Consider the following 25651-nt stretch of genomic DNA (forward strand, 5'->3'; position numbering starts at 1 on the left):
TGTCAATCTGTTGTTACTTGCTCTAAGCATGGAGTATTCCTTTTCCATCTACAACCCTATTCAGAACAGGCTATTTGCGGTGGGAGCAGGTGAAACATCCAAACACAAATACATTTTTTTCCAGATTTGATAAAAACAGTGCTTTAAAAAGTGCAATTATGGTCAGAAAAAGTGACATTTTAAAAATGGCTCCATATTTTATATATAGAGAGAGACAAGGTAGGAAAGGTATTATCTTTTACTGGACCAACTTCTGTTGGTGAGAGAGACAAGCTTTCGAGTTACACATGACCTGAGAAAGAGCTCTGTGTAACTCAAAAGCTGGTCTCTCTCACCAACAGAAGTTGGTCTAATAAACCAACATGTCTACAACACACAACTCTGCTTTTTACTATTCTTAGTACTGCAGAACCAACAGAACTATAGGAGACTGAGCAGAATTCTTTACAGGATCAGTTTATACTGATTATGATCCAAATTCAGAATCTTTGCCTCAAGATGTCAAGTGGTATTTATGTCTCGAACGCACATTAACTATACACCTCTAATACTTTGACTGCATCAGGAATACTAAGAACATACAAAATGCTATACTGGGAAGACGACTGGTCCATCTAGCCCAGTATCCTGTCTCTGACAGTGGCTGGTGCCAGATGCTTCACAGGAGATGAACAAAACACAGCAATTATCGAGTGATCCATCCTGTTGTCCAGTCCCAGCTTCTGGCAGTTGGCGGTTTAGGGACATCCGGAACATGAGGTTACGCCCCTGAACATCTTGGCTAATTGACATTGATGGACCTATCCTCCATGAACTCGTCTAATTATTTTTTTGAACCCAGTTATATTTTTGGTCTTCACAATGTCCCATGGCAACAAGTTCCACAGATTGATCACGCATTGTGTGAAGAAGTACTTCCTTTTGTATGTTTAAAATCATATTAATTTCATCGGGAAACCCCTAGTTTTTGTGTATCTGAAGGGGCAAATAACACTTCCCTATTCACTTTCACCACACCATTCATGATTTTATAGACTTCTATTATATCACCCGTACTCATTTCTTTTCTAAACTGAAAAGTCCCAGGCTTTTGACTCTCTCCTTGTATGGAAGTTGTTCCAAACCACTCATCATTGTTGCTACTCTCAGTGCCTTTCCAGTTCTAATATATCTTTTTTTGAGATGAGGCCACCAGAATTTCAAGAAGTGGCCATAGCATGAACATATGAGCCAGAATCACCACAATTTAGAAGAAACGGTTACTTACTTTAATTGTGCTTCTTTAAGATGTGATGCAGATTTGTATTCCACTTAGGTGTGTGCGCACCCAGAGCACCAGATGTGGCGAATTTTGTCTTGCAGTACCTGTAGGTGGTGGCGGTGGTGACTTGTGCTCATAGCCCCTCCCTTGGCTATATGAGGCAGTGCTGTCTCGACACTTCTCAGTTCCTTCACACTGAATGCCCAGACACTAGATTCCGATGCAAAGGGGATGGAGGGTGGATCATGGAATATATGCATGCACCACATCTTGAAGCAGCACAGGTACAGTAAGTAACTGTTTCTTCTTCTTCGAGTAGATGCAGCCATGTATTCCACACTTTGGTGACTCATGAAAAGTATCCACAGAAGACGGGGCTTGGAGTCTATCTAAACAAGGATTCCAGGACTGCTCTCCAAAAGTCTGCATCAGCTCTGGATGATGCCATAATGGCATAATGGTTCCTAAATGTATGTATCGACAACTACAGGACAGCCCTGCAAATGTCCAATACTGGGAAGTCACCAAGGAATGCTATTGATTTAGGTTGCACTCTTGCAGAATGAGCTCGCACCTGCTAAGGTGTAGTCAAAGCTATTACATCTGCACTACTGATAAAGGACGTTACAATCCGCATATGACACCAACAGGCGAGGCGAAGCACAAAATGGTTTAGTTTAGTTCTGTCCAGATAGAAGGCTAGACATCATCTCACATCTAATGTATGGAGACACTGCTGCTCTAGAGGTGAATGCAGCTTAGGAAAGAACACAAAGAAGTGACAATCCTGGTACCCATGGCTCACCATGGACAGCCCCCGACGTGGACCAGGTGATGGAGAGTGAGAGAAGGAAGAACCCAACCCTGATACCAAGGAGTGTTGGGATTCGAGGGATAAAGGTGGAGGCAGTCTTGAGGGTGAGAGTAATCGTTCCGACTCATGTCACCCAGAAAGAGGAAGGGACTGGCACAGATGGCTGAAACAGTACCTCTGGCATTGAATATGCCTCTGTTGTTCCCAGTGCCAAGAGCGACATCGACCCTGAAGTCAGTGGCAATACCTAAGTAGCTAACAGTGTTGAAGTGGAAAGTGGTGAGTACCGCCACAGTAACATCAGCAGTGCAGGATGCAGAGTACCAAGGAGTTTCCCTGACCCACTTCCACGGAAACATCAAGGTGTGATGCTGACAGATCCAAAGGTTCAGCAGCTCACCCAGCCAGCAAGGTTATAAACAACGTAGCCCCAGCAAAGTCCTGGACCAAGGGAGAGATTAGGATAGAAAGGTGGAAGAAGTCCATTGCTGCCTGATATGCTGCTGGTGTGGAAACAACCAGTGCCAGCATCACCCTCATTGGTACCGGACTCAATGGACATCCTGTGGCTGGAACGAGAGTTGACGGTACAGGAACTCTGACCTCCCTGAGCGGCAGTGGGGAGCAGTTAGAGGGACCTGCTCCATCCCGCACACCAGCATTAACACCATGCCAGTTCTGGAGGAGGCAGAAGAGTCTCCACGAGACCTGTAGTGATCACGATTGGTCTTATGAGACCTTTTCCTCAGTGCACTCGATGGGGAGTGGCTCCCTCCATTTCTTCAGCCAGAGTCTGGTTCCACAGCACAAAATGGCAGCACTCTCAGAACCTGATGGCAGCCTCCGATCCGACGGAGGCCTCGGTGCCAAGGCAGGCCACAAGGCCTGTCTGAGCAGGTGCTGCTTTAGGTGAAGGTCCCTAGCCACCTGAGTCCGTTTTGTAAACAATTTACAAATTGAATCCTAGTGAGGGCTTCACTAGGGAAATAGTTAACTAAATCTAACTAACACGAAGAGGACTAACTATATATAACTAGAAAAAGTCACTAAGAGTTAGAGAGAGATTGTGAGCTTAAGAACCACGCCAAGTTACAACTCCAGCCATGGGCAGTAAGAAGGAACTGAGCGGTGTCAAGGTGGTGCTGCTTCATATAGCCAGGGGAGGGGCAATGAGCACAAAGCAGGAGTGCCGCTTCGTACAGGTACTGCCAAACAAAATTCTCCAGCTCTGGGGTGCTGGGTGTGCACACACCTAAATGTGGAATATGTGGCTGAATCTATTCAAACAAGAAAAAAACCTGACTTTTAGTTCCTATACTTATAAACTGAGCCAATTTGATATGAAATCACTGAGTCACAAGAAACATGGAACTCAATGCCATTTTTACAGTTAATTTGCACAGCTGAATTAAAAGCAAACACTTGTTTCCACTTACTTAAAGGTGTCTCTCATTATGAAGGAAATAAAATTGAGACTCCCTGATTTAGCAAGTATGCCACTATCAAGTAAAGTGGAAGTCGGACCTAAAGAAAAATAGAAGCAACTATACTAAAAAAGCCAATTATACATGCTAAAAATGCACAAAAAGAAAAGGGAAATGTCAGATGCTGAATTTAAAGCTACAGTTTGCTAGCAATAAATCTAATAAAGCACAATGGGAACGTTAAATACTGTAGTTGACCTTTTCAGAAGGATGAACTTAAAACTATTTCCCCTTTTAGGCACAACATGAATTTTTTCAGGTTAAAGAATGCACACTTTCCCCTCTACTTTCTTCAAATACAGTATATTATAATATAAATGTATGTCTGATATACTCCCATATTCTTCCTGCAGAATCTGAAGGCAGTAATAAAATGCAATATTTTCTCTAAACCATTTTTGTGGTATTTCCCTTGAAGAGTCCAATATTGTAAAAAAACCAGTAATGTAAAGTATCAAAGGGGTAGCCGTGTTAGTCTGGATCTGTAAAAGCAGCAAGAGTCCTGTGGCACCTTATAGACTAACAGACGTATTGGAGCATGAGCTTTCGTGGGTGAATACCCACTTCTTCGGATGCATGTAGTGGAAATTTCCAGAGGCAGGTATAAATATGCAAGCAAGAGTGAGTCAGGCTAGAGATAACAAGGTTAGTTCAATCAGGGAGGATGAGGCCCTCTTCTAGCAGTTGAGGTGTGAACACCAAGGGAGGAGAAACTGCTTTTGTAGTTGGCTAGCCATTCACAGTCTTTGTTTAATCCTGAGCGGATGGTGTCAAATTTGCAGATGAACTGAAGCTCAGTAGTTTCTCTTTGAAGTCTGGTCCTGAAGTTTTTTTGCTGCAGGATGGCTACCTTTAAATCTGCTATTGTGTGTCCAGGGAGGTTGAAGTGTTCTCCTACAGGTTTTTGTATATTGCCATTCCTAATATCTGATTTGTGTCCATTTATCCTTTTACGTAGGGACTGTCCAGTTTGGCCGATGTACACAGCAGAGGGGCATTGCTGGCATATGATGGCGTATATTACATTGGTGGACGTGCAGGTGAATGAACCGGTGATGGTGTGGCTGATCTGGTTAGGTCCTGTGATGGTGTCGCTGGTGTAGATACGTGGGCAGAATTGGCATCGAGGTTTGTTGCTTCAGGACCAGACCTCATCCTCCCTGATTGAACTAACCTCGTTATCTCTAGCCTCACTCACTCTTGCTTACATATTTATACCTGCCTCTGGAAATTTCCACTACATGCATCCGAAGAAGTGGGTATTCACCCACGAAAGCTCATGCTCCAATACGTCTGTTAGTCTATAAGGTGCCACAGGACTCTTTGCTGCTTTTACAGTAATATAAAGTACATAATGATCTTCTGCATCAGTAGTTCCCTTTGAAATGAGTTTTCAAATCAAGTTTCCTCACCCTATTATTTGGAATTTCAATGTTCATCCCTCCGCCCACTGCCCAAGAGTGCAAACTGAGCAACAGCTTCTAAAGCATATGAAGTAGCAACAGCATGAAAATCAGGATGAGCAGTCTGAACTGTAAGGTAGTTCTCCCATCAGAAGCTGTAAGGAAATAACAGGATGCAGTGGAGGAGGCTGACTCTTTTGATAAATATGATAAGGTTTTAGTTGGCACTAAAGAGTGAAGGTTTTTTTTTGGACAATCTTTTTGCTGATATTTGAATAAACAGTTGGTTTGCACAACACATACTACTAGACAAACGTACTGTAAATGCTTTTATAATGCCCCCTTGCCCCTTAATACCTAAATTTAGATGTATAGAAGATCAACTGGTTTAGAGAAAAATATGCAAGCCGACTAGTAAGTAAAGAAATGTAAATAAAGCACTTACTTGTCAAAGAAACAAAGAACATTTAACAATGACAACTAAAAGTTTGCAATCTAATACTGTACTGTGTACGCCTTTTGTTATTTTGCGTTCTGCATTTTCCACCTAGTTTAATGAGGATCTGTATGTTTTATACATGTCACTATACAGAATAATGTACAAGACTAAAACAGGTACGGCCATATTCCCAAAATGCATTTACACAATAATTTTTGGAGTAAATGACAGTATAAATGCATTCTAAAAAGAATGCTTCACATCATATGAATCTTCTAAGCTGTCAACAAAGGATTTTAAGAGGATCCACATTTCACTGAAAAATTCAACATGTTTAAACTAAAATGAATGTTTAAGAACCAGTTAACTTGAAAATGAAATGATGAATGAAAAATCAAAATGATTACATGAATTTTAATAAGTTTTTTTAAACTAACCTTTCTAGGACAATTATAGCAATATTCCATAATCTTATTTTTTTACATAATCTAATTCTGGGAAATGTGAGTGATGATGTTGGAACAGAACAGATGAATCAATTTTTTTAGATAAACTTTAAACAAGTTTATTGTTATTAAAAGAAAGTCAGACAAAATATTTTTGAAATATCAAATAAACAGAATGCAAAATATTCAACAGCATTTTTAATATCAATAAACACAGTACAGCTCAAAAAGATTACACTGAACGCATGTATATTTTAAAGGCATCTTAGCTAACAAATGATGATTTAAAATTAAAAAAATATTAAACAAAACTCTGATGAAAATGGAAAAAACAGATTAATTATAATTTATGGAAATTTACCTGCAACAATATCATTAAATCAGAGTATAACATTAGCTCCTGTCAACTTAGTACATAAATATATTTACTATATTTTTAATTTCTCTGCTTAAATATGATCATATATTTTGTTTGCCTATATTTTTGTACAACTTTTAGAAGACAAAAATTAAAATCAAAGTTACTTTCTATGGCAGTCATGGCAGCAACAACATTTAATAGTATAAACTAAGAGTCCAATTAATGTGACAAAACTCATGCATTTGTAATGGTGCATATTTTCCTAACTGTCATTATCATTATCATCCTCATCATCATCATCACTACTATTGTGAGTCTTAGTCCATTCCCTGTAGGCCTGTCTTTTCTGCAAGCATGATAAGGGAAGAAAAAAAAGCAGAAGTGTTAGTTTACGCTGGTAAGTTAGTTAGTTAGTTAGTTTTTAAAAAGCAGACAAATTCTGAAATGGCTTCTGAATTCAGGATACAATAGAAGCATTCCAATCCCCTGTTAATGGAGTCATACACCTGTCTATAATAATCAGCAAATGAATCACCAAAGATTTATTAAACCCTAATCCTGAAACTTGTTGCCCACAGGCAGAATACTGCACTTGTACAAAGACCCAATGATTTCAGTAAGGCTCTGTGTAAGCATAGGGATCTGCCTCCATACATCTTATTGCAAGATTAGAGCTTTAATGTGTAAATCCTATTTCATAAAAGGAACATGCTTAAGGTGACTATTGCATTTCTCTGAAGATTAAAGTCACTTGAATGTGAGTGGGCATCAGAATATTCTTCAAGGTATAGGATGATAATCTAAATACACTCCTCATTTTATCTTATTAATTTAAAAAACAGAACCATTAGAGGGAAAAAAATCTTCTATTTACTTATCTTTTTTCCATTTGAAAAATTGTGATGGGATTGTACTCATCTAAACAGCATAAAAAGTAGAATTACACATCTTGAATCAATCTATCAGACAGTGCCTTCAGGGTCCTCTCAAAACTACTAATTTGCTCACAAATGAATGTTATCTAATCCAAACACTTGCAAAATTAAGCTAGAGCATAAACAATACAAAATAATTATATAATTTGTATTCAAGGAGTTGGACTTATTGTCTTGTTAGCATTCTGCTTCACTAGCATGGCATGAAATAGCAAAGGGGAAATACATCAAGAACCCTACTGTCTTATCAGAAAGAGGAAGTATAGTGACTAGGCCTTTTTGTGCTGTTTATCAGTAGCAGTTTTTAACGGTTTGCCCATTAAGGCCGTGCTGTTTGTCAGTACGTGTTTTGCAAGATAATAGCACAGGAAATATAAACTGCATCATGAGAGAAAAAAGCAAGATTATAGCCCTTGGTGTTATAGGATCTTCAAAGAATGTTGAAGAGGAACTCCATAGTAAGATATAATATTAACTCAGTTTAGCAATTTCAATTTTAGAATACTTTGATTCAGAAAAGGACCCTTTAGTAGGAGGCAGTAGAGAAAATACAGCAGAATACACAGAAACAGACAGATCCTAATTTCATATAATTGACGCACCGTGCAGCATCTCAAAATATGTTCTAAATGAAACAAAAACCCTACCCAGGTAACAAATACTTTTGAAAATGTTTGGCTATGTAACTTCCCATCCATCCAGTAGAAGGCCACCTACTCTTTCTCAAATTCATCTCTGGATCTCAGGAATTCCAGCACACTGCTAGGGTACTGAAGGGAAATCTCTAATATAAAGCTTTCATATATATTAGAACATCCTGTCTACCGTCTCCAATTTGCATTCAACTAGCAGCTATTCATTTTGTCATTTCCCAGGTGTGGATATTTTTAAAATTCAGTTTCTATGATAATGAAAGACAGACAATTAGATGATAGGAATTTTCCACCTTATTTATGGACATACTGTAAAATCAGTTCAAAGTACTTTAACTATAATGTTAGAATTATATATTAACTTTCCATTAAAGGTGGTTAAAGTAAAATAGGAAGCATCTCAATTATTAAAATATCACACTATTAAAAATTTATGAAGTAACTAACAGCAGCTCAGCTCATATCATAAAATGTTACAAGTCTAGATTTTTGGATATGAACAATGCTACAGTTAAAAATTACTGAAATGCTTTTAATTGAAGCAGTATATACTTCACTGAACTATAAATATAGTTACTGTCCGTGTATCTCAAATACAAATGTCTGCAAAAACATTACTTTCACATTTTTAATTAAAAAACACAGTGCTTGCTGAAGAGTTTAATCAATTAAAATTCAGGCAAAAATATCATTGTGCTTTAACTTTATCTAAATGCACAATATAAAAAAAGTTACTAAAAGAAAAACTATGCTTACCGCAGCTGTTGTAACAAAACTAAAAAGCCTAAAAAACACACACACAAGCGTTTCTCTTATTTAAGTCACTTTGGCAACGTGTGCATAATTAAGGACGTTGTGATATAAATTATACTGTAAGTTCTCTCTGAAAGGGCATGTATTTAGCTGTCTTTCTATAAAAACTTGCAAGACTGGCCATAAAACCCATGCAATGAAGATACAAATGAGAGTACGTGTTACTAAATATAAAAAATGTACTGGCAGGGAACACAAAATAAGAGTAAAAATTCTGGAAAAACTGATTTAGGCTTTTTCCTCTCCCATACGCAAGTTTATATCAAATTATGTTTCAGTTGCTTCACCTGTAACATCTGACTTCCGGTCCCATCCCTTAACCTGTAAGGTCTAATAACTCCATCCTCACAAAAGAAACGAGGTGGGCGCAGACTCGTCACATCATCAGATGAATCTGTAGCTCTGAAAACAAAGCAAATTCAAAATATGTTACATATTTAACACAGATATTGGTATACTTTTAAAATACCATATTTTCAAAAAGCTCCTAAAGGTATCCTATGTAAATATTTAAAATACTGATAAAATGACATATTTGCTCTCTCTATATGTAAATTACATGCAATTTTCAGTTTGATTGTTGAGGAACATGTAGCTATAGTAATTGGACAAGTGTAATCTTCACTGACTAGTCAGGGTGCCTTTATTATTTAGGCTATACATACACATTACACATACTATGGCTTCAATGGCAAAGACTTATGCACATGCATATTGTTAAGTCAACGGGACTACATAAATACTGCGTATAAATGTGTGTGCATATTTATTTTATTGATTTATGGGAACACAAGGCTGAACAAGTAGGTATTTATTTACAAGCAGGACTCTGTAGAAAATGATTATACGGTAAATGAATGTCCTCTCATTGAAATTTCCATGTAAAAGAACCCTGTGCTAATGTTCTTCCTTCAACTTTGCTCCATATTCTGTGTTTTCTCCACAAAGGAACTTTAAAAAAAAAAAGAGCAAGCGGCAATGGGGAGGGTAGTGGTATGAGGGAGAAACAGTGGTCCAGATCCAGGAGAGCAGCAAGGCCAGTACAGTCCATAAATATGGTCAACAGCATCAGCTTTCACTTATAATTGAGGCGGTCTAGAGGAGGAAAGATGGATCAAACTTTAATAACTTCTAACGTGTCTTCCCCCTGAGAGCACTGTTTGGCATGCACAAATTTGTGCCCAAGCAATTTTTGAAAATTTAGTGCCACATATGCAAATATAAACAAGTGTATATTACTATGAGATTGTTTTATTGCTATATCAGTTGTTTATTCTTTTATTCCCTAACTTTTGTGCACTGAAGTTTATAAACTAAATGTTGCATTAATATAATTTCTTTTTAAAAAAACATTATGCATATGATATAGCCATATATTTTAAGTATATAATTTATACATATGGAATGTTTTAGACACTTTAAAAATATTATTCAGACTACTTTTACATTCCTCCTCTTGTAATGCCAGATGCGTTTAGTTACCATAAATCTAAACGGTAGAGATCTCTTAGGGAGCCTCCCTCTTTCTAAAATAGTTTTTTTTTTTATGCCTAATAACAGAACAATTTTAGGAAGCTGCAAGCTTCTCCTTTCCACTGGATGAAAAACCAGTTTCTAGGCCTTTAGGATGTGATATATTAGAATTTAAAGTAACATTTTTAAGTATAAACATTTTTTATTGGTGCAACAATGAATATTGTTTGTTCTGCTTATCAAGACAGTGTAATTTTAAGGGAGAAGATGGTAATATTTCTGTGACAGGTTCATTTTTAAAACAGGGACCTGCTTGAAATAAGTCCTAGGAAGATGGAATAGTGAGAAAAGAAACATTTAAAGCTATAATATAATAATAGGTCAATTTATCAAATGGCTTTGCACGCACACTTTTTATATATAGTGATTACAATACAAGAAGTGGTGTATTTTATTAATAACAGTTAATTTTAAAAGTAGGGATATTCAACCACAGATTAAACTGCTCTAGGTCAGTTACATTTGGGGACTAAGCTATTTAAAATATAAATATTTAATATATTTAAATATAAAATATTTAACATTTAAAATATTTTCTCCTACTTCTTTGTCCATTGCAGTGCAAGGTAATTTAGATTCAGTTTTTTATAAGGCTTGAGATCACTGAGTGAGTTTCACAATATTCAATCACAGCTCTGTTGAGCAGAAGTGCTCGAACTATCTCACTTTAAACAAGAACGGAGAGGAACTTGACAATGCCAGTCAGTTTTTGAATTCCCTTTCATGGCTTCTGTATACATTAACCTTCTGATCAACCTGCAAAGTTCATGTTTTCTTTTGGGCATTTAGGGTCAGGCTGAGAGATTGGAGTTCGTAGAAGGAGTTTTGATTATGAGGCTTTAGGTAGAGTTATTTTAAGTCAATAACAGCTGAAGTAGGTGAGTAATTGTATTAAATTACAGTTGTGATTTGATACTGTGGTTTTAATTATTCTAAAGTACCTTTAACAATTTGAAAAGATGTTTGTTATCAATATAAATAATAAACTGATTATGAACTATTTATCTGAAGCACTTGTGCCACTGGAGACAAATGACTAGTTGAAGGTTCCTGAAAAAGTACCAAGGCACAATTACAGAATATATTCATTTTTAGCATCTGTACCGGTCTTTCATGCTATTTGCTATTCTGTCTTTATTCTATTCTATATTGTACCTTTTAATACCCTGAAATGTGCTGCTTGCCATGTCTATGATTCCTCCAGTGGGCCTTGCTACTGCTCCCACTAAACCTTTCCCAACACCTTTGAAGAAACCAGCTGCTCCTTCTTTCTGGGCTCCTAGAAATAATTAAAACAAAAACATCTTTATGGAGTAATATTCATAAACCTTCTTTTCTAAGTACTTGAAAACTTTAAACAATCACTATCACATTTTTCTACTTTCATTGATTTATAAAAAACACAATTTAATTTACCCTAATAATGACACAATGTTGTCATTACATAGGATGGTCCATCCAAAAATTAGTCAATCAAGTTTGAAGTATAAAACAATAAGATTTATATCTGGTACGCAGTGTGTTTTGCAACCTATCTCAACAAATATTAGAATCAAGAACATATGCACTGCTGACACACAGCAAGAACTATACTTACCTCTTATTGGTTTTGTCACTATTCCTGTTATGCCACTAACAAAACCCTATGGGGAGAAATAGACAATTCTCACTCATATGTTTTCAGAATGTATTTTTCTTACTTTATAAAAATTCTAATTGTGATTTAATGTGATTCAAAACATGGATTCTGCTGGAGGTAGTACTAAGACCCATGGAAAATTAATGAAACAACCGATGCTCTTCACTGCTCCTATATACCTCCTTTATCATTTGAATATATTTTCAGTTTACAATTACAACCCTACTTTGACAATAAGTTTACAACAACACGATTAAAATAAAGTCTATATAGATAAATTGGATGAAGTTGCTTATTTTTTCTAAAGTGATATTTCTTACAGACACTAAGCCTTTCCCTCCACGAGTGATGCCCTCTCTAAGGCCAGTTGGTTGTTTATTCATGGTTTCCCTTCTCTTCTGCTGGTAGTCTTCATCCATAGTTATTGCTGCTACTCCTTTAGCCATAGCACTAGTGATTCTTGATGCAGCACCAGCTAATCCACCTATGGAAAAATTAAAGATTATGTAAAAGTGACACAAACTACTTAACACGATCACAGTACACAAGATTACATGGTCACTATTAATCAAAAGATAAAAGTATAAACATATTACAGCTTACCTACAGCTCCCCCAACTAGTGCTTTAAGACCGAGTGCCATTCCCTCTACAAATTCTTCAGGACCCTGGATGGCTCCCTAAGGGGGGGGGGGGGGGGGGAAAGGTTTATAGAAAAAGGAAATAATCTTATTTGAAAAAAAGTAATTTATCTAAATGTCATATTTTTATATGAAAAGTATATTTTAACAATATAACAAAATTCAGCCACTGGATTCTTCTAATTGTTATGGGCTTGATATTCTTTAGAGTAAATTAGTGTAAAGAATAGTCTCTTGTCAGAAGTATGAAAAGGCTGTTCCCTTTTTGCATTTACACAAATTTTTGCTATAATTTTTCCTGATAATTAGTATTACACTAGGATTTGGCAGAACTGAATGCATCTCCTAGAAATGGCATTTAAAAGTTTAAGCCCAATTTTAAAATGAAAGCTCCTTACAATATATCTACATTCCAAACAACATTTAAGTAGCTTACCAACTGTATTATGTTTCATAAGACACTAAATGGCAGTTTTACCTGGTAAGGTTCATAGAAGAATGCTTCCACTCCTTCAGACAAGTCTCTTATGAATCCAAATGGATTGCCCAAAACATCAAGGCCAAGAATAAGAACATACATTTGTTTAATGGCCTAAAATGAAAATAATTTTGAAGTAAAAACATTACAAAAGTATATGGTTTGCATAGAAATTTTACTTTAACAAATAAGGTATATTTTTCATTCAATACTAGATGAGTGGTTTCTAGCTGGAATATAGTAATGTACTTTAAGATTCAGAATTACATATAGTGCTTCCAGACAAAAACTATGCTAAGATGGAGTTAAAGGTTGAGAGTACAGATCAGTGATTCAGGGTAAAAATATTTCAGGTATGTTAAAATTATCCCCAAAAACAAACAGAACTCACATAATTCAGGGTTATGGTTAAATTGAAAAAGAAATCCGAATATAATAAAAATTGGAAATACACTCTTATGGCAGCCAAACCACCTTAACTCTGCCTTGTAGTGACACCATGAAGTAATCACACAATTATGACTAATTCATATTAGTGTTTGTCGTCCCAGAATAGATGAAAAAGACATATTTGCATTTTTCTTTTTCTCACTGTATCAGTACAAGGCAGAGTTAAGATTGTTTGGGTGCCTTGGTAGGAAAGTTGAGTAAAGGTTGTTTCTCCCTTGGCAGGAACTATCATGTCCTTTGTCAAGAATATCACTGCTGTATCACTCTGATATGTAATTGGATAAAAAATTTAGGGCAAGATACCCAGCGGAATTCAAACCTTCCTGTTGGGGACAGGGAGAGTCAGAAAGGATGTCAGATTTCTTGCCATGTCAGAGTTAAGCACCCTGGTGCTCTTCTTTTTAGAGGCTGGCCAAGCTGGGGATGAATTTTTACATTTGTCTCTGAGGAGTGCCTATTAGCAAGGATGAACCAGCTTGTTGAGTTTCAAGTGCTGAACAGCGCTGACCCACTCCTGTGGCAGTCTCTGGAGGCATCTCATCTGGGAAATGCAGAGACCTTAACAAAACCATTGGACTGGGGAGAAGTCACAATTCAGAAGTTACTGAACTTGAGATAAAACACTCAGAGCCTTGTGTTACTTCTGTTTTACTTCATACTATCCATTTCAGTGTGATACCCTGTTACTCACTGCACTCTTTACCCACCGATACTCTATACAGCTGATTCTGCCACCCTTACTCATGTCAAGAAATATCTTACTCTGAGTAGTACCTTTGCAATCAACAGGACTATTGCATTCAACATAAATGTCACAGAATCTGCTTCACAAAAAACAGTATCAGTTTCCCTGTACAGTCTGTTTATCAGTTCGGGTGTCTCAACACTTTTAAGTCATAGAAAAATGGAATTGTAAACTAAAAAAAAATGGCAGTATAGCTTGGGTCAAATATAGTACTTTTAAACTATTTTTTATTAAATTTGGCTAGATTTAAAACTGGTATCCTATTAAGCTGAGGTGATATTTAGCCTTATTTTAAGAATATTTTTCTAAAAATACTAGTCTTAATCTAGGTTACTAGCCTGTTTCCAACCAAATATTTTCATTTCACTTCCCTTCTTTAACAAGTGTGCATATAGACATAGAAACCAGAAAAGAATACAGTACATTGACATGTAGCTCCAGCATATAATATAATGTATTTAAACAAAGAAGTACACAAATTAATTTAGACTAACCTGTTTTGAATAATGCCTAATAACTGCTGATTGTAGTTGTTGTGTAGTACAGAAGTGATACCGGAGTTCGAAGAAAGCCAACCTAAAAGAAGTCCACATTATTTAGAGCAGAACAAAATGAATTTCCCTGTGTTGAAAGTGCTAATTAAGTTATAAAACTATATAGTCAACATACTTGAAGACAACATCTTGTACATCTGTGAGTGTGGCACCAATACTCTTCAGCAGAAGGTTCACGGACTGAACTGGAATCAGTTCATGCTGTCTTTCTTCTTTGTTGCTATCTTCTCCACCCGTGCTCAGTGAGAAACTTAAATGTAACTGAAAGAATGAGAATGAAGAACTCCACATTTGATTGGATACTACCTTAATAACGCTTTAACAAAAAGTCATTAGCTGTCATTAGCATATGCTATTTCCTAATCTTGACTGACTCCATCCTAATCAGAAAGTTTCCCGCTAATATCACACAGCAAACAAGTCCAGAAAGCCTAAAGCAGAATTTTTCTGGAAGAGCAGAATCTGCCCTCTTTCTCACTAAGACTTTTGCACTCTGAACCAAATATTTTTTAAAAAGAGAAGAGGAATTCATCGACACGGCACTTGATGAAGGAATTGACTGACTCCTATTTCATAAAAGAGTAACATTCAAAAAAATGTATTCACGTCTAGTGTGAAGCAACATTCTGACAAGCCGCAAATTAGAGGGTAAGAATGAAGATAAAGAAAATGACCTAATACAATGTTTAAAAATAACAGCAGCAAACTGAGTAAAGCACACAGTAAAACATAGTGAATACCTGTGTAGACTTGATTCAATCACGCAAAAAACCCAAACACATTAACAGACAAAAAATTTTGTTCTTTGACTGATTAAATCCAGTTTATAAGCAAATTGCATACTTATAGCAGTCCTGTCCCCTGCTCACAAAAGGGATTTTAAAAGAAAGAACTGCTCCAAGCACTCTGCACCTCAAGACTGTACCCACCAATGCACAAGAGAAACTGACTTCTTGGCATTCTGATTCTCTGCAAGACTGTCATTGGGTTTAATACTCCTTAGTGGTATATGGAAGTTTACCATTAGCCTGCTTCCAATAGAACCCTAAGGACCTATTAACCTTGAATTAATGGAGAAAAGCCTCATTGGGATGGGCAAGTGCATTAGAAGAATGGATGATAGTCTCACTAAGGTAGACACAGATACCACCTTGGAGAGTAGCATCCAGTTAGTATGTAGCACCCTCCCATCTTTGTAAATTTTGATATACATGTGGATCAGTCACTGGAACCGGAAGCCCAATCACCCTATGAAGTCACTGACACTAGCAAAATGATTTTTCATGTAAGAAATTTAATAAAATAGAAACTAACTGTTTCAAGATAAGCTTTCATCAGCTTTGTAAGGACCATATTACTATATTATGACACAAGAAGCTTTTAAATGCAGGTTTTGAATGTGTCAAGTCCCACATGGACCTGACAATAATGGACTGAAGCGACACTGGCCTACCTTCAATTTAGTTATCATATGCTGAAATGGCTACCAAATATACCTGGAGTTAGTCTAGGTAAGCTGGATGCATACCTAGCCAGTATGACCTGGAAGTTCATTTTTAATTGTAGATTGTTCCCAAACTTTCACCAGGCCAGAAAGGCCCAAGGATAGTCTGTCATATACATGCAACACAGGAGTTGGCTTACTTCCATTGGGATCTCAGGGTCTATGGAGAAATACCACAGGGACTACAAATACTGTTGCAGTTTTACCATATGCAACATTCATACAGGGCCGTCCCTACCTATGGTGGTGCCCTGCAGGGGAAGTGGCTGCTCAGCTCGGGGGCCAGGCCCTCCACATGGGGGGAGGAGGGGGGCTGCGCTCAAGGGCTGCAAGGCCACGGGGGCAGGAGCCGTGGGGGCGGCAGCAGGGCAGGAAGGCCCAGGGCAGTGCGGGGGATTAGTGGGGGGCCTGGTGCTGGCAGCAGGACTCGGGCCTGTCCCCCACACTCACCAGTGGCAGTGGGAAGCAGAGCAACCCAGCCTCAGCCTGCTCCGCTCACCCAGCTCCCAGCCCTGTCGCTTGGGGGAAGGGGTGAGGCCCACCCCTGCACTCACCAGTGGCGGCAGCGGGAAGCAGAGCAACGCAGCTGGGAGTTGGGTCACTCTGCTTCCCACTGCTGCAGCTGGTGACAGCGGAGGTGGCCCAGACCCCTTCTGCCGGCTGCAGTATCCCTGCTAATACCGTGGGCCACGTTGCTCGGGGGAGGGGGCTTGAGGGAAGGGGTGGAATGGGGGCAGAGCAGGGGCAGGGGTCTGGAGGAAGGGGTCGAATGGGGGCAGGGCGGGGGCAGAGCTGGCTGCTGGAGCCAGCGCCGCATACGCAGCATGCAACTGTCTAGGGCACCACGAAATTTGGTGCCCCAAATTATGTGGTGCCCTACGCAGCTGCATATTCTGCGTATGCCTAAGGATGGCCCTGCATTCATATAATGGTTTGAACGGTCAATTACTGGTTCTTTTAGACTCTGACAGTCTGGTAATTGCCCTGGATCTTGTCCTGGAGGAGATGGATTTGAATTGTGCTGTGTCTAGCAGGATCCTATGTACTCCAATTGTCAGCTTGGCACAAGTTAGGTCTTTGACTTTTATTAAGAACCCTAGTGATGTCAGTGGTGATATGGATTCACCTTCGGACACATTTTAGAGTGAAGTTCTTGATAAACCAATCATCCAAGAAGGGAAACAGGTATCTTCCTGCCTGTGTAGACAGGACATGACTACCATCAATCATTTATTTACCAATGACAGCCCAAATGGCAAGACATGAAATTGGGAGTGCTGTTGCCTAGGACAAATTTGAGATACTTCAGGTGCTTAGACAGTATCGCATTGTACATGCAGGTATCTGCAAAGGTTCAAAAACATACATATATATAGTTAGTCACCTTCCTCTACAAAGGACATGATGGTACCCAGGCTGGTCATCTTAACTTTTATTTTTTAAATAAACAAAATTCAGATATTAATTCATTTCCCTGAAGTCCTGAGTGAGGTGGAGACCTTCTGTCTTTTTTAGGAAGTGCCTGGAATAAAACCTCTTCCCTATTTTGATTTGTGGCATGAACTCAAAGGTTCCCTTTCTAAGAAGGGATTGGAAATTTCTTCTGAATATGTTGATATTGAAGATCCTAAGAAAATTCTTGGGCGAGTAGTGTGTGTACATGTGTACATATATGGAGGGCAGGGTTTATTTAGCACCATCTGGAAGTGCTTCTAAAACCTGAATGCTAAAAAATCTCACACCTTCTTGGTGGGATTCGGTGGGCAAAAGGCACCAAGTCTGCCTCTAATTGGGAGAAAGTGGCAACCACTGAAGGAGGCAGGCAGGTTGGCCATGTTTAGAAACCCTTCAAAAACCCTTATGTTTTTACTGCTTATGGAAATGGGGCGTCAGTCCCTTTGGCCTCTGGTGCTGGCGAGTCCAGGATCCTACGGATTGGGAGTACTGAACTATTTCCTTGAAGCCAATTGTGAACAAGTAGGCTGGCTTATGAAGAGATTTTCCTTCCCCCTATTTTCCAAAAAGATTCTCTTTGGTGTTTGGTATGTCCTTGAGATTCCCCTGGACCTCCTAGTGGGAGATGGATGCAGAGGCAGTTGTCTTTGCCACCGTATCACCTACATAAATGTTTGTCAAACCTATGCTTGTCTTGGAGAGGCTCCCATGTGTTGATCTCTGACCTGATCTTGGAACGTCAATAGTGTTGGGTAATATATAATCTGCTAAACAGGTTTACAGAAATAATAGTGGAAGTTACTGAAGCTGTATCAGCAAGTAGAACCAAAATATTTGTATTAAAAATAGGCTTGGCTATAGGTCTTAAGCTTTAAGTGTTAAGGGTTTAGAGTGAGGCCTAGCAGAAGTTGGAGTTGGCATAAATCAGCATGAGTATTATGCACTTGATCAAAGATTATAAAATAATACGTGTTTGACCTAAGATTATAAAATTTAGCAATATGTATCATCTGATAATTTAGAAATGCATTGTATGAAAAACAAGTAAACCACAAACATATCTTAGGGGCTTTTTGCAACAAGAGCTAACCGCACCGATGTACTGAAACTATTGGGAAAGAGACTGATGCAAATCGTTGGGTTAACTTTCGGAAATGTAATGTACTGTCAACCCGAATGCCACACACGGACAACCAGGACCCTAAAATTAGTCTCTCAAATATGAATAGGAACTGAGATTGTAATCAGGTATGATCCCAGACGTATGTGAGTGGAATGGAAAACGATATATAGAAGGTTGTCACAAACCAATCCCTAGATCCACTCAGATGACGACATGGGGCAACCAGATAGGAAGCCTGGCCCAGTGCCTTGCTCTTAGGGTGAGCTTCCTTAGCTGTTTCATCCATCATCTTTTTTCCATAAGGTTGTGAGTATGCACAATTCAGGAAACCACCATAGTTATGTATATTGATTTTTCTATTATTTCTATTATATTTGTGTGTATTAATTAAAGCTCATAAAATTTGAGTGTATTTTATCACTCTCATCTTCTTAACCCTAATTAGCTACCTGAATAAACTGTTACTTGTGACAGGTGCACTTCGCACTCTAAATTAATCCCAGGCTACACATGCATGATTGACACATTATGTCGTTAGAGACACAGGTGGGTGAGGTAATATCTTTTATTGGACCAATTTCTATTGGTGAAAGAGACCAGCTTTTGAGCTTACATAAAGTTCTTCTAGAGCACTTGAGTGGTTCTCAACCAGAGGTACACATACCCCTGGGGGTACACAGAGGTATTCCAGGGGTACATCAACTCAACTAGATATTTGCCTAACTTTTACAACAGACTACATAAAAAGCCCCAGTGAAGTCAGTACAAACTAAAATTTCATACGACTCGTTTATATTGCTGTATACAATAAAATGTAAGTACAATAATTATATTCCAATTGATTTTATAATTATATGGTAAAAATAAGAAAATAAGCAAATTTTCAGTAATAGTGTGCTGTGACAATTTTGTGTTTTTATGTCTGATTTTGTGAGCAAGTAGTTCTTAAGTGAGGTAAAACCTGGGGTATGCAAGACAAATCAGACTCCTGAAAGGAGTAGTCTGGAAAGGTTGAGAGCCACTGTCTACTGGATAAGAGAACTGACTCAACTGTACCCAAGAAGGTCAATTCCATGCTTGGGAGTCATTGAGCAGCCATGCTCTCAGACTGAGGGAGGAGGGATTGGGAAGAATGAGTGTCCCTGAGTTATATGTCAAGAGGTCCTTCATGATAGGAAGTCTGAGGAGTGTCACCTCTGAAAGGTGAATAAAGGTTTCAGTACCACACCTGTCTTGGCCAAACAGATGCTATGAGGATAGCTCTTGCTCCTTCTCAGCGCAGCTTGAGAAGGGTCTTGAGGATTAGTGGTATAGGTGGGTAAGCATAAAGAAGGGAATGGGGCCACGATGTTATCAGAGAATCCCCAAGAGAGCTGGGCCATAATCTCCCTTGGAGCAGAACAGACAACATTTTGTGTTGTTCACAGTGGCAAAGAGGTCAACTTGTGGTATGTCCCAGATCTGGCGGATGCTGCAGAAGACAGAGTCTTTGAGCTTCCACCTTGCCAAAAGTGTCTGCTAAAAGGAGCCTGCAATTGTATTCTGGAGGCATGGTAAATAGACTGCTGATATTTCGATCTGATGGGAGATGCACCAATTCCACACCCCTAGCAACTCCGCGCATGACGACTGGAACAATGCACATAATGCCCTGGCGGTAGATGTAATACATTGCTGCCCTGTTGTCCAGCCTCACTCTGATTGTGTGACCTCATATGGCTTGAAGGAAGCGTTGGCAAGCATATCATACTGCTCTTACTTCCAGGATATTGATATGGAGGGCCAATTCCCGTCCCAACCATTTGCATTGTGCTGTGTCTCCCTGTAGGTGAACTCCCATCCTAACAGAGATGCATCTGTTGTGAAGGTCTTCGAAGGTGCTGGTTGTAAGAATGTGGGTTTTTCCACCAAGTAAGAGAGTCCAACACTTTCCCAGGCATGGTGACATATCTGGAGGGGCTGTGTCTGGAGGATACACTACTCTCATCTATGTCTGAAGGCATCTGAGGTGCATCCTCACATGGGAAGTCACCTACTTGGAGGCCGACATGTCACGCTGAGATCAGGTAGGACAGGATGGAGAATCTCTCCTTGGGTGGGTAGACTCTTGCTGTTGTGGAGTCTAGAGAAGTTCCTATAAAGTCTACTCTCTGTACTGGAGTGAGCATAGATTTCTTGTGGTTGATACAAAGGCCCAGAGATTGGAATAGTGTCAATTTCCCTGGACTTTGCTGAATGGACTTCTTGAGGCATTCAGCCTCTGAGAACCCAGTTGTCCAAGTATGAGAATACTGTATTTCCCACCGGCGGATCTGAGCTGCTATCACTGTTTGCCAACTCCCTTGGGCCTGTGGGGAATCTGAAGGACAGAACTCAATATTGATAGCAATCTGCCCCTATTACAAAGCATAGAAAGCACTTGTGGGAGGAAGGGATGGCTACATGAAAGCAGGCATCCTGTAGATTGAGGGCAATGAACCAGTCTTCTGGATCTAAGGATGGATTTATGGTAGCTAATGTCACCATTCTGAAGTACTGTGCTAGGTCACAGTTCAAATTCCGGAGGTCTCCACCCTTTGTCTTTCTTGGGAACAAGGAAGTAATTGGATTAGAACAATGAATCTCTGGTGGGACTTGCTTCCAAAAGGAGGAGGGAATGAACTTCTTATTTTAGGAGTTCCCCATGAGAAGGGTCCCTGAAGTGGGATGGTGTGGGGTGAAAGGAGGGATGGAATGAAAGTGTATAGAGTAACTCACTTTGACTACCTCCAATATCCACTTGTCTGAGGTAAGAGATTCCCGGGCAGGTAAGTAGTGGGATAGTTGGTCTCCAAAAGGGGGGTAAGTGGCACAGCAACTGATTCGGTGAAGTGGGTTGCTTGATGCTCATGGTCCAGGCATCAAAAGTGCCTCTTCCAGGGAGGGGCTGATTGAGTAGAAGTAGGGGTGGGTGGCCCCTATTTTTGTGGTTTGGGCTTTCAATGGAAGGGCTCCTGGGGCTTAGGGAAAGTGTACTGATGGTACTGGAATAGTCTCAATCTTTGAGACGTTTGGGACCTATCACAGCACCCTTTTGTTGCAGGCATATAAATCCCCAGTGACTGCAATGTTGTTCTGGATGTAGAGCGGAATCCGTGTGCCCACTGAAGAGCTTAGGCCCTTCAAACAGAAGGTAATCAAAGGTGGTTTGTACATCTTTTGGAAGACCAGAGGAGTGGAGCCAGGATGCTTTTCTCATGACCACGGATTTACGCTAGTGGGATTTGAAGAGAGTCTGCTTGCCACTTCATGAGGTCCTCGAAGGTTTTGAAATCATCAGTATGGGAGGGTGGTGATGGCTTTACTGCCTCATCTGGCGATGAAGACGACTTTATAGAGGGAGGCAAGATCTCCTCAGTCTAAAACTCTCACTCTTCCTGTTCATCATCTGGTACTGGACAAGTGTGCAGTATGAGGTGTGCAGTACCAGAGGACTATCTGCAAGAGTCAATGGCTGGTACACTACTAGTGAATGCCAGTGCTTTTTCTTAGGTACCTGATAGAACTGGTCGCTGCAGTGAACCCATAGGTCCCAGTAACCCCACTGGGGAGGGGGAATAAGGGAAAGGACAATCATAGTCATTGTGCCTGTTATGTTTGATAGGTTTCCTAGGTTCCTCTTAATGAAAGGGACTCAGAAGAGTAGGGTAGTACTGTATCGGGATTGGTCTCGCTACTGAGAGCTCTGAATCTGATGAAACCTTCCCTGGGTTTTATGGGGTGATCCACTGCTCTTCATTTCTTTGCTTGGAGAGGTACGTTTCCTCTTCTTTAGAGATCTTTCTCCAGGGCCATAGACAAGGGAGCAACAGGGACCAAGTCAGCCTGAGACATTAGATCTGCCATTGAAACCCAGATAAAACTTGCATTAAAAAGGTTGTGGGAGTCCCGCAAACAGGGAAGGCAACTGGAGTTCCATCACTGTGGGGAAATGACCCGTGGCAGGTCCTGGGGCTTAAATCCTGGGGTATGGAGCATAACAAGCTGTGGTCCAGCATAAATGACAGGTCCAAGAAGAGGAGGGGAGAGAAGTACTTCCCAGAAGTACAACAGTGCTAAATAAAATAAAAGGAGTAAAGAAATGAAAATAGAGAGAAATTATAATAAATGAAGTAAATAAGAAAATAAGATGAAAAAGTCAAAGGTGAAATGTGGGGAGCTGAATACAGTGGACAGCAGAATGCTCTGTCTCAAGCTATTGGGGTTCAGAAGGAACTGAGAGGCAGAAAACTCATGCCTCCTTTCATTTATTCCCCATGCAGGTATTTGTAAACTACAGTGAGGTCAGCACTAACCTTCTCTTTGAAGCTAAATAGATTGAGCTCCTTGAATCTTTCACTGAATCTAAACATTATAATGTTTTCTAATCCTTTAATCATTCTTGTGGCTCTTCTCTGAATCATCTCTAATTTTTCAATAATCTTCTTGAATTGTAGACATCAGAACTGGCCAAACAATTTAGAGGTAGAGACTGGCATGGTACAAAACTAGCAAGTAAAAAGTTGTATGAACTAGATCCATACACAGCAGACTGCAGCAAGCAATTCCTTCCCCAACCATGGTGACGAAAGAACTGGTTTGAAGCATCCGTCATTGCAACTGAATACCTAAGGATATAGTGACAGAAAGGACCAGAAAGGATCATAACTGGTACTCTACCATCCACTACTGTTGCCCCATAGAGTCTAACACCTCAGATCTAAAGGAATTCCACAAGTGTTATGCTAAGGAGTGCTAGCCCAAGTATTGAGAATCCTGTGTGCATGGATTCTTAAGAGAAAGATTTCTTTCCCCAGCCTTCAATGTGTCTGGCTACATAAACTTTACATTGCAAGTCTGAAATGCACCAAATTTTGGGAAGCAAGAGAAAAACCTGCCAGACACATTTAATCTCACAAAATTCTTAGAAGATAGAGGGAACTGTAGGTTGGGGGAGGCTGTTATTTGTTAACAAAAGTTGTGATACAGACAATCCTATGAAAAAGAAAATATCAAGGAATTGTAAAGGATGACAGTAGTGATGTTTGTTAGAAATGAACCTTTTGATATGCTGAAATGTCCACACAGCATCAGGGGAAACCCTCCTTATACATATTGGTAGAAATGCTAAGTTCACTTCCTTCAGCATTGTTCTCTAGCTGCTACCCCTCTTCCCTCTCTTGTTTCTCTGTTCTCAGAATGTGGCATGAAAAGGAAATTTCCCCCCTTCCTTTACTAAAAAACACAGAAATTTTAATACTTTTCTGTAATCTACATACCTTGATTGGAGAGATATGAAAATATTCATACAAGCTGATTTGTGATGTATCTGTTGATGACATACTCATCAATTCTTTTTGGACAGATTCTATATCCTTTTTGAAAAGTTCAACCTGTAAAAGTATTTTGAACAATTAGTTTTAGAATTACAATACTTGTTAAAGCATTAAACTCCACAATGCAAACAGTTTTCAGGGAGATGTAATAAACTAATTGCCAGAAACACTGTATGATCTACATTCTGCTGAAATTACTTCAAAACAGAATTTCTGCTGTATTATTTGGTGCAATAACCTACAAGCAAATTCCTAAAGATTTATCTCAATGTAAAATCTTATTTTAAAGTTCAAATAATAGATAAATACAGAGCCTGGGTCAAATAAATAAAAAAGGTTATTCTATAATTGATACAAATCTTTAAAAACCTCTTCTAGAATTCATATTTATCTTGCCAGAAGATACATCAAATGAAGTGAGAGATATAGATGCAGAGCTGTAGACAAGTGGATGGATAAAGAGAGATTATTTACCTGTACAGCAGAGGTTCTCAAAGTGGGGGTCGGGACCCCTCAGGGGGTTGCGAGGTTATTACATGGGGGGGTGGTTGCGAGTTGCAAGCCTCCATCCCAAACCCTGCTTTGCATCCAGCATTTATAATGATGTTAAATATATAAAAAAGTGTTTTAATTTATAAGGTGGGTCGCACTCAGAGGTTTGCTATGTTAAAAGGCTCACCAGTACCAGGGCCGGCTCCAGGGTTTTTGCCGCCCCGAGCCGAAGAGCCCGACGTGCCGCCCCTTCCCCTTGGCTGCCCCAAGCACTTGCTTGCTGAGCTGGTGCCTGGAGCCAGCCCTGACCAGTACAAAAGTTTGAGAACTACTGCTGTACAGTAACTGGAGATGTGCAGTTGGTACGCATACGCCCCATGGAAGATTTTTGTTAGCAGTGTCAGTTCGGTCCGCATGTGCCCTAACTATCCATGTGCTCCCTACTGAAGGTACAAACAGTGGTGCAGAACCAACTGCCACTCCAGTTCTGTCTCTACCTCAAATCTCATATAGTGTATGAGGAATCCGAAGCAGAGTTCGTCCCAGTTTGTATTTCACTCTAGTTGACTCTCAAGCAGTACTCTAACCACAGTGGTGGGTGCACCGAATCCTATCTATGATAGAGTGAAGAACAGCCTTACCAAGAGGCATCTGACAAAGATACCTCCACTAAAGTACAGTCTTGCAAAGGTACACAGAGCTACATGCGGCAATTTACAGATGTCTTTTAAGGCTGTATTTTCGGCTATCAACACTATAACATCTGCAAACCTGAGATGGTTTAGCCGCTCGCCGTTGATATTAATCCCACCTTTCAAGTCTGCTCGTCGAAAAACCCGATTCAAGACAGGCTGTGAATAATTTTGGTGAAACTGTATCTTCTTGTTTCACACCTTTGCTTCCTTTAGTAATGTGATATATTTTGCGCTGATGCCCTGTTCTGAAAGAGCTTCAAGAATGGCGTTAGTCTCTATGCTGTCGAACGCCTTCTCATAGTCCACAAAGGCAAAGCACAAAGGGAGCTTATATTCCCTTGAACGCTCTAGTAGTTGGTTTAGAGTGAAACAGTGGTCTA

The 25651-nt window shown here is 39.4% G+C and overlaps 1 protein-coding gene across 2 annotated transcripts in view; it reads right to left on the reverse strand.

The window, feature by feature from the left end:
- The window catches only part of VPS13A (vacuolar protein sorting 13 homolog A), a 273789-nt gene that overhangs the window by 20313 nt on the left and 227825 nt on the right, over positions 1-25651 (reverse strand). Inside the window, exons 60-69 of one of the 2 annotated variants that reach the window (XM_026652411.2) lie at positions 24028-24141; positions 14764-14909; positions 14589-14670; positions 12900-13013; positions 12385-12460; positions 12102-12265; positions 11740-11785; positions 11298-11421; positions 8897-9011; positions 6002-6554 (exon numbers count right to left, since the gene is read on the reverse strand). In XM_026652411.2, the coding sequence (XP_026508196.1) occupies positions 6471-6554; positions 8897-9011; positions 11298-11421; positions 11740-11785; positions 12102-12265; positions 12385-12460; positions 12900-13013; positions 14589-14670; positions 14764-14909; positions 24028-24141 (1065 nt within the window). In that variant the 3' untranslated portion in view covers positions 6002-6470. Of the gene's footprint in view, positions 1-6001; positions 6555-8896; positions 9012-11297; positions 11422-11739; positions 11786-12101; positions 12266-12384; positions 12461-12899; positions 13014-14588; positions 14671-14763; positions 14910-24027; positions 24142-25651 lie in introns of those variants that run through there. The other variant, XM_026652410.2, reaches the window with a different exon arrangement.

This window comes from Terrapene carolina, unplaced genomic scaffold (genome assembly GCF_002925995.2).
Source record: "Terrapene carolina triunguis isolate 2854851 unplaced genomic scaffold, T_m_triunguis-2.0 Scaffold113, whole genome shotgun sequence".
Classification (NCBI taxonomy): Eukaryota; Metazoa; Chordata; order Testudines; family Emydidae; genus Terrapene; species Terrapene triunguis.